This window comes from Trichechus manatus, unplaced genomic scaffold, assembly GCF_000243295.1.
Source record: "Trichechus manatus latirostris isolate Lorelei unplaced genomic scaffold, TriManLat1.0 scaffold00059, whole genome shotgun sequence".
In the NCBI taxonomy this organism is placed as follows: domain Eukaryota; kingdom Metazoa; phylum Chordata; class Mammalia; order Sirenia; family Trichechidae; genus Trichechus; species Trichechus manatus.
In genome coordinates this window covers 4,376,281-4,389,488 of record NW_004443995.1, presented here as the reverse complement: position 1 = coordinate 4,389,488, position 13,208 = coordinate 4,376,281, and the positions used below count along the sequence as shown (strand labels likewise).

General features: G+C 35.2%; 1 protein-coding gene across 12 annotated transcripts in view; it reads right to left on the bottom strand.

Annotated features, from left to right (window-relative positions):
- Window positions 1-13,208, bottom strand: part of FBXW7 (F-box and WD repeat domain containing 7) — a 257,163-nt gene that overhangs the window by 94,878 nt on the left and 149,077 nt on the right. For 8 of the 12 annotated variants that reach the window (XM_023733538.1, XM_023733537.1, XM_023733542.1 and 5 more), the window contains 2 exons: window positions 5,466-5,515; window positions 4,279-4,851 (listed from right to left, as the gene is read on the bottom strand). The exons of 1 other annotated variant lie outside the window; for it this stretch is intronic. In XM_023733538.1, coding sequence (XP_023589306.1) covers window positions 4,279-4,782 — 504 coding nt within the window. In that variant the 5' untranslated portion in view covers window positions 4,783-4,851; window positions 5,466-5,515. Of the gene's footprint in view, window positions 1-4,278; window positions 4,852-5,465; window positions 5,516-6,979; window positions 9,072-12,562; window positions 12,873-13,208 lie in introns of those variants that run through there. 3 more of the 12 variants (XM_004378821.2, XM_023733544.1, XM_023733545.1) reach the window with 3 other exon arrangements.

The window sequence follows — 13,208 nt, the reverse complement described above, 5'->3', positions numbered from 1 at the left end:
TTAGCCTTCAGCCCTCAGTCTTCAATAATGTTTTATTAAATACCACAAAGAAAAGCTGTTGACTGAGCTCTCTGTACTTGATCCTGAGTAGCTCTGATGATTCCAAATGTGACATGGTATTAGAAAGCCATCACACTCCAGGGTCCAGAACCTTAAACAGACTTGTAGTCCTCCTGAAAATATTCTTAGTAATGTTCACCAAATTCTACTATAGGGGGCAGCATAGCATATAGAAAGAGAGGATTTTTTTCAAATTAGGCAGCTGTCAGTTAAAATCTGAACTCTGACACTTATAGTGTGATCCTGGGTGAATCGTTTGCCTCCCTGTAACCTCTGTTTACTTATCTCCACGTTGTTGTTGTTCCTGGATGCCTACAAGTCAATTCTGATTCATAGTGACCCCATGTGATGGAGGAGAACTGCCCAATAGGGTTTTCTTGGCTATAATCTTTATGGAAGCATATCACCAGGTCTTTTTCTCCATGGAGCCGCTGGGTGGGTTTGAACCACCAACTTTTCAGTCAGCAGCCAAGTGCTCAACCACTGAGCTACCAGGGCTCCTGGCAAATAGTACAGATATAATAAACAGCATTTCTTGACTACCATTATCCTTGACCTTTAACAACTTTAGGGCAGTCTAGAATTTCTAACATTAATTGTTGCCACAGACTCCAGGAAGAACAAACCTTTGGTGACTAGAAAAAAGTGATTGTCCTAAGAGTTTTGAGGGTTTTTAATATGCTTTCAAAGAATAAATAAATGCAAGAAATGACAATTTTTTTTCCTCATTAGTTATCACATTTGCAAATGCAGCATGTTCTGGAATGATGAATAAATCAATCTATCAAAAAACAAACTTTGAAAGGTATGCTGGGTAAAACTGTAGCAGGTTAATTCTCTATTAACATTAAACATTGGATTTCTTATACGATTCTTATGGCTCTGAACTTTTTCAAAGGTCAGTTTAAGAAGACTTGAAGGAAACTATGGCCTAGTGTAATGTCTACAGAAGTGTCTTATATTTATAATGATTGAGAATTTAAAGTTTCTTTAAAATAAAGTATTTGAAATATTGAGATTGTCTCATTTATCATACGAAAAACATTCATATACTTGGGTGCATTAGCATTTTCTTTTTAAGCAACACAGAACTACGTGACTTTTTTTTTTTTTAATGTTGCTGAAAAATAAAGTACTCCGAGAATGATCCTGAAGAACAGTTTCAGGTATGGACAAAAAAGATCAATTTCAGACTAAAATCCCAGGCAATCAAACAGTTTTATATTCTTCTTGGCATACTTATGAATGCAAATGACCTCAAAATAAACAATATTATCAAAAGTGTACATGTACACACACACATACTTATATACATAAATGCATACACACAACTCTCCTTGTTATTAAATGCAGTATACTTCATTTTTAGGGAAGTTAACTATATAAGACATTTCTAAAAGTTCTGTTTATGATTTCACCTTGAAGGGTAATGAAAGATAAAGTACTTCTCAACCTGTGTGCTAGAATTTTCCTACAGAATATTATGATGACATCTCTTTTCGGAAAAAGATACGTTTTGTCTAGACGACATTTTTTATTAATCTTGCAGAAATCAGTGATACCTTTGTATTACTTGGCAAGACTTAGTTTTAATTGAGCTTCTTTCTTAAACAAGATAATACAATTAGACCTTCAAGTATCAATCCTCCATTCCTCTGAGAGAACCCTCAGAAAAAGTAGGAGATAAAACTCCCTCTTTTGATATTCTAACTTTGGGAAGAAAGATCAAGAGATCAGGTAACTGAAGCTGCGGGAATGGCACTGTAAAAGGTCTGAGTCTCAGCAACAAATCAGGACTATAGCAGTTAGCATTAGAGCCACCTGGCTGAGATTCAAGGCTACTGCTTCAACATCTTAGACGGGTGGTGAGATGGATGAACACCTCTACTTGATGTCATCTCCTTCTTAGATCACACTACCTAAATAAATAATTTTTAGATGCCTAGTATAAAGAAAACCCAATAAAATATGAACCTGCAGATAGGCTAGAAAAATTATGGATAAACATGTTTTGTAAAGAATTTAAGTTTTATAAGCTGAAGCAAAAATTATTTAGCAATTCAAGAATTAATCCACAGGTCAAAGACGTTTCATTCCCAGTCAAAATAGGCTAACGGAGATAATATTAAACCTGTTTGTATATTGTTTACGGGCTAAATCAATAATTCAGTGTGAAATTTAAAAATAAGCAAATAGGATTAAGAGGATGAACTATTAGAGACATTATTTATTTTCATGTCTGTAAAATAAGTAAGCTATTATTTGAGTTAAAGTGTTTCTTTCCAACGTATCATTTAACTCATGGGTCTACTTTACATGGATATTCATGATTCCCATATAATTTTCAAATGATACATACAGAAACAAAAAGCACGCAGACATAAAGACCCAGGGGCTGTGCTATACACCTCGCTCATTCTGAGTAAAATTATTTCTACTTTCTCTCTTCCTTGAAGAGACCATTATATAGCAACACTGCCTAAAATATCAGTTAACATAAATTTTAACTCCAATAAAGTATTTTACATATTATTGAATTTTCTGTAATTTTAATAGCATCAAAATATCGAGCAAATAAAATGCAAGTAAAGGAGTCAGTACTTAGGAGTTAGTCAAATCAGCCAGCTTTTCAACTTTGGTTATGAGGGGTGTGTGTGTGTGTGTTTCACATTGTTTACAACTTAAAAAATATTTATTATGGAAACTTTTAAACATACTTGAAAGTAGACAGAATAATACTCATGTACCTCTATGTCCCTGTCACCCACCTTCAACAATTAGCAACTCCTGGCCAATCTACATCCTTACCCCCTTTTCTCCCCTTCAGCATTACTTTGAAGCAAAGCCCTGACATGACATCATTTCATTTTGGCTATAATTTGATGGGGGAACAGGGAATACAATAGAAGGATCAGGTAGTTAAGAGAAATAATGCTTCCCCCTCCTCCCTTAGTCATGACCACAATTTTAAGTGATATAATATCAGGGGAGGTTTTGGAGAAAAAAAGCCCACATGCTACCACAAAGAACAAGTGATGGCAATTCCAAATTTACCGCAGCTGCCCAGTCACCTCCTCTTTCTATCTCAGAAGGCCCATCCAGTAGCAAACATAATACTGGGAAGCAGTAACAGTGTGACTAGCTGGTATATTCGGGTCCCTAATCTCTGGAACAGCCTAATAGGACTGTAGTCAAAGGAATTATTTTTCCCTAAATATTTATAAGTCTCTAAGTTGACAGGGTTCCTCTAGTTCAGACATGAGTATTAAATGTCCACCTTTTAAACCATGTCTATGGCTAGCTCTATGGGCTGCCACTAGCTAAATGAGGTAAGCAGACAGTCACAACAGGGCTATCTCCAAGGAAAGGAAAACTGTAGGACAAGGGAAGTACATCTTCACTCATCTCCTACCCCTCACAGTCGAATTTATCGACCAAAATGGTTTGGTTACCCTAGTGGTAAACGCTCAAATCCTTCTGAGAAATAAATGGAGTGGTCCAGTGAAATGGAGTTCAGAAAGCTCCAATGAATGGAGTCTGGTATTCCTGACTGTACTAATTTCAATACAACTAGAGGAAAACATGAAGATAACATCATGCATTTTTGTTGTATACGATGTAGGAAAAATGTTCAATAGTCTTAAATATGTCTAGTATTTTAACATTTAAAAACATCAACTCAGATTTTTTTCCCCCAACAACTAAGTACTGATAATCAGGCTGTAGTTTCATCTTGTTTAGTTACATAAAGAAGATTGTTTACAAAGGATAAAATTCTAATCAGTGTAATAGGAAAACTAATTTAAGGTAACTTCCAGTAACTAAATTCATGTCTTGGAGTAACATCTGTGAATACACAGCCCATCCCACCAGCTGTATTTTGTAAATAAAAATAAGATTCTTCATTACAACCTACTAATCCCTGTCCTGGGGGATGAGTTTTGAAGAAAAGTTGACATCAATGATTTTTCATGGTAATAGGATCAACTACCTTCCCTCCATTTTTTTTCTTAGCATTAATCAGATTGTTCCATTATTAGTGTTTCTACATCTAATTATTTTCTAGTACCTTCTGTAAAACAAAAATTAGTTTATTATTGCCAGTGTGAAGATTAATTTGCAGTAGTACAGAGACTATGAGGAAAATTTTATTACAATTAAAATAGATAACGTAAAATTTCTCAGGTTAACAGATCAAGTCACAAAAAATATACTCACTTTTGTTGTCTTTGTATAAAATGATGAGGAGAGTTGATGAATGGGCAGGTCCATGTTACTACTGGAGTTTGTGACATTGTTACTATGTGTATGTTCATCCTCTCTGCTACTGTCATCAGATTGATCAAACTCATCACTCTCCTGGTCCATTTCCTCCTCCTCTTCATCCTCCTCATCTTGTTCACCACCATGTTCTTCATCTTCCTCTTGTTCTTCTTGGTTTCCTGAGGAGTCTTCATCTACTGAAATAAACTGATTGTTGTTTTCTTCCAATTGTCCTTGCTGGGAATCATTCTGGTCTCCAGGTCTAGGCTCTGCTCCCACAACCTCACCATTCCTTGCACTATGCTCCTCCTCTTCTTGTCTTAGTTGCTGCTGCTGCTGTTCCTCTTCTACCACACGATTCATCTGTTCCTCATCTGCCTGGCTTGAGGAAGGGTTACCTCTCAGAGAGCTTCCAGTTCGTCGTCTTTTGCTGCCCACAGAGAGCAGTTCCTGATTCATTTCCAAAAGCCAGCTTGCTACTTCTTGGACCTTGGCTAGACTATCAGAAGATGCAAAGGTTTTCACATTCTGCAGGGAAAATGGGGGGGAAAAAAAGTTTGTACATTCTATATTATCTTCCACTCTCATGTTGTATGTCTATATTTTAAATACTATTAAAGATTATAAAAAGTACTTGATGCCATCAAGGCATTAAGATGATCTCTAATCAAAATATAAACTTTAAATGGTGAAAGTTATGAGACTTTTAAGACAAACACAAAAGCCATATAGTAAACAGCTTTATTTTAATCTCCTTTTATTTTTTAGCATAAAGCTTTATAGCTCAATTTAGTTGTGTTGACCAATGAAACATAATTTAACCAATATAAAAAATTTAGATCAGTAGTTCCTGAACTATATCCTTTGTAAAACATATACCAAATGCCAGTAAGTGTATCACAAAAAAACTATCCAGTGCTCAGTTAAGCTCAGGAAATGCTGAGTTAAGCCAAGTGAAAAAGGCTTCTTTACCCTAGGAATTTCCCAGACATCACTGATCACAGAATCTTGTCTTCAGATAGTTTTCAGATACGTACCAAATATAATAATTATGACTTTCACTTTTCACAATGAATATAAATCAACTGGGCAGCAAATAAATAAAATATTAACAAAAAAAAAAAAAGGAAAAAAGTTCATACCCTCTGACCCAGTAACTCCACTTCTGGCAATCTATCCTAAGGAAGTAATCCTAAAAATAGAAAAAGAAAACATGCAGAAGATGATCACTGTAGCTTTATCCACAAAAGCAAAGGGAAAAAAAGAAAAAGAAAAAATTTAAAACAGAGAAATAATCAAAACCCAAATGTTCAAGATAAAGGAATCAATGAGATGGTATGTTGCAAGACAGTATGATCCCTAAACATAACGTTCATGAAAAGTTTGTAGTAACACGAGGAGATGTTATATTATGCTATATTATGTTAAGGGCAACATGCAGAAAACAGAATGATTTTTGAATTGCATAAAAAGAATGGAAGACAATATTGTAAAATATAAACTGCAATTTAGTAAGTGGCACCTTAAATTTATTTATTTTTTTTACTATTTTTCAAATGTTATACATCAAGCATGTTTACTTTTATGTTTTTTTTAACATAGGATCTAAATTTTTATTTGATATAGCATTTTTTCATAATATTCATCCTAAAATTTCATCCTTTGCTGATCTATCATGTTCAAGGATACAAAAACTAATGCCAACACATTACACAAGTTCATATAAATTTCCTTTTAAAAATATATTTAAGGTTTGCAAGATATAAAAAAACACAAAACCTATTTTCTTTAACTCCCTAAGATAATTACATTATTTTGAAAAATAGCCACACCCAATTTTCCAACCCTCACCACCAGATGGTGAATGATCCACCAAAGGTTCACAGTTCTCACTGTAAGCTTTGAAATGAGCTCAAGATGGTATAAATATAGTAATATTTTGTTGTATAATCTAAAGCTTCTAATAAACTGTCATTTAGAAAAAAATTCCTGAACATTAGTTACTTTACAAAGATTATTTTTAAAATCTCTGTCAAATGATCCAATCCAATTTGTTTAAAAATGTGAGACAACACAAGAGACATATCTGGAAGACTGTTCACCAAAAGATTAATAGTAATTATTAATTCATCAATCCGCTTACAACCATTCAACACCTACTATGTAACCAACAGTGTGTGTCAGGTTGTGGGCAACTAGTTGGGGAGAAACTTTGCTTAGCTCTTTATACCCTTCTATATTGTCTAAATTTTCTGTTATGTAATGGAAACGGAATTTGTTTTTAATGCTAAAAATACCATAAATGTAAAGATAGTTATCTAAAACTACGGGAGTAATTAATAAAATAAAGACATATTTCTCCTATTTTAAATTGTTGAATCTGTTTGCCAATCTACTTAGTCACTTCTTAAACACCCTTGATACAACAGGAAAAAATGTATTACTGTAAAAATTTTACTTTAAGCCAGTTGAAACTCACATACTGCCATGTCAGAATATGTATAAATACTTCCCTATACTTTTGAGTATTATTAAACCTTGAAATTTTTTCCAATAATTTATTATTAAAATTTTCAAAATTAGAGCAAAACTGAAAGAATTTTAGTGACATTAACATCCTACCTAAAATTTACCAGTAGCATTTTATTACACTTACTTTATCCCATATATATTCATGAATCCCTCTATCCAGCTCTCAATTCATCTTATATTTTGACGCATTTCGAAGTAAATTGCAAATATTAGTAGACTTCTCCCTAAACACATCAGCATGCATATCATTAGGCTAGAGTTTGTTCACAGTTTTTATGTAAAATTTACATACAATGAAAAGCACAAATCTTAAATGTACACTCACTGAGTTTTAGCAAATTACAGCCCAAACTTCTGTCCAGATAATGAACATTACCAGAAAGTTCTCTAATGTCCCTTTTCTGTCTTGTTTCTCCTCTCACCCACTCCCCAGACAACCAGTGTTTTGCTATTTTTCCACCATAGTATAATTCTGCCTATTCTAGAGCTTCATTTAAATGGAATCATACAATATATACTCTTTTGGGTAAGGGTTTTGTCATTCAGCATAATGCTTTTGAGATTCATCCATGTTGCTGGGTTTTCAGCAGTTTGCTGAGTATTCCATTGTGTGAATATACCACAGTTTGTTCTGAGCTGTTTACAGTTAGAGATTTGAAGAGAGAGGTATGAAATAGTCCTAGGAGAGAAGAAGGGAATTTCCCTTGATGGGCAGGATGATTCTGATGGTGAAATGTAATCAATAAACAAAGATGTAATATAGATTAAATGCAGCTTTTAAAAGTCAAGTGACTCTAACTTACAACTCAGGCAAACAGAATATAAAATTTCTATTTGAGGTCAAATGAAATTACCAAACAAAAGTAACTATTTCAGTTTTGCACAAGGGTAGAAGGTAGGGTTCATCAGAAGAAGCACATTAAATATATCCATTGCTTTCAGAAGATAAACATCATCAAAAATCTCATTGGCTAGAATATGTTTAAGACAGAATATTGAAAACATCACAGGAAAGTAGGTTAAGAATAACACACTAAAAATCACTGAACTAAATCACCAACAAATATATGTAGTATCTCAATGGACATAAAGGTAAATCTGCAATACATACGTTCTCTTCAAAGAAAGAATCAGTATCTTCTTTAAGTAATCTTATGTAAAGTCAGCTGGCTCTCCTAATACTACCTAGGACATTTTTCACTTGGATGTTTGTGCATAGAACAGCATGAAATCAGGGACAATGACTGGGAAAATACAGGCTCCAAACTGCCCACTGTGGGCCCATACTAACAGGTACATTTTACCAAGACTGAAAACAGGTTAAATGGACTATTAGAAGTAATTTAGAAAGTGAAAAGATGAGATAACAAAGGTCACGAAACAAGCCACAAAGAATGTGTGTAAAGAAGGGAGAAAACTGCTGATAAGCAGCCAGTCTATGACAAATAGAAAATTTATGACTGGCATTTCTAAAATAGTTGATGAACTCTGATAAGTACAAGTCAAAGAACACATCTGTTACCAATTACAAATATTAAAAATTCTATTCACTATCACTGTGTTACTTAAGTGTCATACTGTGGGGAGCAGAGTAAGGAAGAAAGTATATTCATTTAAGCCACTAAAGTTAGTTGGCTCCCATATTCACAGTGTCACATATAAGTAGCCTTAAAAATAATACAGATTATCATGGGTGGACCTGGTCCAAATTGGTAAACAAAAAGTCAGACAAAGTGGAAGAATCAGACTTAAATCACAGCTAATACAAAACATACAATGACACCAGTACCAAAACCAAAAAACCAAACCCACTGCCGTCGAGTCAATTTTGTACAATCTCATATTAGAGGAATTCCAGAATATTTGAGAAGGCTAAAAATATCTAATTGATAGACTTAAAGAAAAATTTTCCCAAATAGTATATACACTGGTCTGGATTTTCTCTTACCCATTTTGGGCATATAAAATGGGAATGAATATATGGTAACTAAGTGTAGGAAAATTCTGTTTGAAATCTATAAATTTGACATTAAATAAAAAAGTTTTTTTAAGGAAATTATTTCTTTCTTATAGTAACTTACTAATTAAGACAATGGCCTAATTCAAATGATAAGCATTTATCCAATAAATTATAGACTGATTTAATACACAACCTAATCTTGTAGATTGAGTCCTGCCTCATTAACATAACTGCCATTAATCCCACCTCATTAACATCATAAAGATAGGATTTACAACACATAGGAAAATCACATCAGAGGACAAAATGGTGGACAATTACACAATACTGGGAATCATGGCCCATGCAAGTTGACACACATTTTTGGAGACCTCATATCACCAAGAAAGTAGCGCCAGGAGCAGAGGGTATCCTTTGTACCCAGGGTCCTGCACTGAGAAGCTCCTAGACCAGGGGAAGACTGACGACAAGGACCTTCCTCCAGAGCCGACAGAGAAAGCCTTCCCCTGGAGCTGACTCCCTGAATTCGGACTTCTAGCCTACTCACTTCTGTTTGTTGAAGCCATCCACTTGTGGTATTTCTGTTTAGCAGCACTAGATAACTAAGACAGGTCCTAACCTAAATTCCTAAAGGAAGGGAAGCTAACAGTCAGCTCCATCCTAGGATGAAAGAGAAGTATTATAATAAGTGTGTTCTTCAAAAAAAATTCAAACTGAGCTACTCTGGGACTTTCCCCAGGTTCTACAAAATACAGGGCAACTTTTTTATCCTTTGTTGATCTAGTGGCATCTTAGACTTGATTTCAGTGTATTTTTTAAACTAGTTTCTCATGAATTTTTAACTAGTTATTCATAAACCTTGCTTTTCAAAAGACCTTTGATAATTCAAAACCATTTCAACCGCTTACTTTAAGATACTTAAAGGAATTAAAGTGGGCATAGTATACATGTTAAACAAATGGCCCTCTGAAAGCCTGTCTCACATGGACCTAGAGTTGTGAGCCTCAAAGGAAGACTCTAAGGTAAAGACTAACCTTAAAATCATAGAAGACACTGAGGAACAGTGGTTACACTAGTAAAACAAGGGTAATTTAAGCAAATTACCAGACCCTCCAAATGACGGCACAATATTAACATTTTCAGAAGGTACATGGCAGGTGTGATTCTTTAGGCTTGGCTACAAAGTCCATTGAGAAGGTTTAGGATACAGATGGCAACAAAACAAGCCAAGCTGTACTTTGTACTGATCATCAGGAAGGATAACTGAAAGCCTGAAATTGCTTCTGCAATCAGTTTAGGATTTTCACCAAATCCTGAAACAGCTTCCCTAATCCACAGGAATCCTCTTCTAGTCATACCACTTACTAACAATCTTACTTCATATTATGAATACCCTATGCCCCAAATTAATAATTTATTAATTATTATGATCAAGCTAATTAATAGTGAGTACCTGGAATATATGATAAAGGAATTTATACCTTGGCACTCTACTGCTCAAAACCCACCAAGAGCTTCCCAATTTCACTCAGAATAAAAGCCAATGTTAGGCCTTATGTAATCTACACACATTCCACCACTCTGAGTTCATATTCTACTAGTCTCTTACTGATTTTGCTCTACCCTTTCCTTCCTCCTTGTTTTCTCCTTGAATAGCAAACTATATTGTTACCTCAGAGCCTGAATGTCCTTCCCTCATGTATCTGCACGGTTCTTTCCATTACTTCCTTGAGGACTCTACTCAAATATCCCCCTAACAATGAAGTTTTCCCTATCGTATTTAAAATAACAACCCCTCTGTACCACTGCAAACTTGCCCTGTTTATGTGACTCTACCATAGGGGTAGTGATGTCACATAAGGTAAGAAAGGTGTCCGCATGTGGGGATTGTGTCAAAGCCCAAATGGGATAAGGAGAGTGTGGTGACCACAGTGGTGTCCTGCTCAGGCATCTCTTCAACAGAGCTTGCTACGGGGAGGACAGCTGCTTGATGACCTCCAGCTACCTCACCTTGAAATCCAACGCAACACTCACACCTGGTCATGCTTCCACTGGCTTCTCCAAGCAAACAACAGAATATGGTAGGAGTAGGAGAGCCAGGATTGCTCTAATAGGTAACTCTGCCTGGGGGGCTCCTCGGAGTCTCCCCATCAGCCTAGCCGAAACTGTCAGAACTGCACTGCAGTCTGAGGCTGTTCCTGCCTACTCACGCTCCTTCCTCCTTTATCCTCCACAGGCTTTTCCTCCAAAAATCTCTTGCACATCAAATTTTGTCTTGACATGTGTTTCTCAGAGGTCCCAAAATGACACAGAAAACATCCACACAGTGTCAAAATCTCTTGGGAGATGAAATTTTAAAAGTTGTGGAAGATAAAATAGTTAACTTCATCAAACAAAGGTCAGTTCACTCACGAATGTTTAAAGAACATCTCTTGCTACACAAAGAAATCCAGTGGTTTAGCAGAAGGAGAATTCTCAACTGGAAAAGGATCCTTTTAAGAAAATAATAGCCCAGATTTTGTTAAGTACTTTAAAGATGAAGAATGGGTACAGAAATTAGCCTACATAATACTTATTTTTCAGTCTCTATAAGGTGTGGAGAAAATGTTTTTGACTTCAAAGGACAAGATTCTTGGACTTAGAAGGAAAATGAGTTTTTGAAAAACATCGTATTACAAAGGGAAATCTTGAAATGTTTCCACTGTTGCTTGGGCTTGAGAGTGAAGAAGGATATTGGAAAGTCTCGAGTCCAACTGGAAACCACCTGGAGAGGGTGCATAACAAAACTGAACAGATTTTCCTTTCCTTTCAACACAAGTGTATGAGCAAGGGACCCCTTCTCTGAATCTTCTGATTGTAAGAATTTGATTTGTGAAAAGAATAAGAAGAGCTGTGGTGTCATCATATGTTCAAGATGAGTTTTACTGATCTGGCCCAGACAAGTTCTGGATTTCTGTGAAGAAAAGAATATCCTGATATTCATAGGAAAACAATAACATTATTCTACAGTTCTCAGCTTCTCACACAGCTGAACAATCTTTTTCTTATTCAACAAACATCAAGAGTAAAGTCAGAAATGGTCTTATTTCAGTTGGAAATAAAATCTGCACACGCTCATTTATCTCTTGTTTGCCCTGGAACTGAGTATTTGTGCAGCAAAAAGCGAAAAACAAAACAAAACAAAACAAAAAGCACAAGTTTCACATTAAGGAGGTGGATATATATATTCTTTTATTTTTAACTTTCAATAATAATACTGCTAATGTGTATATATAAGCGAATTAGGCTATGTTTTTATTCATATTATATTGGCTCATAGTTTTAATAGCTTTACTATTCAACACTGTCAATAAATTTTCATGTTGTACATAACATTAATTAAAATGAATTTATAAGATTTATTTAAATTAAATCTGCTGAACCTACACTAAGAAAAAGCAAGTTTCATTTTGGCTTAAGCTATTTACTTAAGCTAAATTATATTACTTATGAGTTTGCAAAATTTATGGGAGAGATTCATTTCAAGAAAAGTAAACTGAGCTTAATCACCACTGGTTTTTTTTTTTTTTTTTCCTTCTCCCATTAAAGGTTGGCTAAAGAGTTATTTTTAGTTTTAAATACGGGCGTTGGGGAAACCTATTACACATACATACCTCATTTGGATCTCATATAGTAAAAATCTGTGATATGGTGTAGTTGGATAAAGTTTTTTTTTAAAAAAAAAAGAAAAAAAAGATGAAGTAGTACCGTTAAGACGAAAGACTGGATGATCCTCTGCCTGCGCTACGTGAATTAGAGCTGATAACCTAATTCAAGAGAAGCACACACCCAAAAAAGGAAGTTAATAAGTTGGCCTATATAAAAAGATACACAGAAAAAGAACATTCTCGACTCAAAAGAACACTGACAATTATCAATGAATTATTATATCTACAACTTGCTGGTTGTCATGGATTGAATTGTGTCCCCCCCAAAATATCTGTCAACTTGGCTAGGTCATGATTCCCAGTATTATATGACTGTCTACCATTTTATCATCTGATGTGATTTTCCTATGTGTTGTAAATTCTATCACTATGATGTAATAAGATGGATTAGCGGCCACGATACTGATGAGATCTACAAGATTAGATAGTGTCTTAAATCAATCTCTTTTGGGATATAAAAGAGAGAAGCAAGCAGAGAGACATGGGGACCTCATACCACCGAGAAAGTAGTGCCAGAAGCAGAATGCATCCTTTGTTCCTGAGGTTCCTGCGCTAAGATACTCCCAGACCAATGGAAGAGTGATGACAAGGACCTTCCTCCAGAGCCAACAGAGAGAGAAAGCCTTCCCCAGGAGCCGGCGCCCTGAATTCAGACTTCTAGCCTACTGGACTGCGAGAGAATAAAC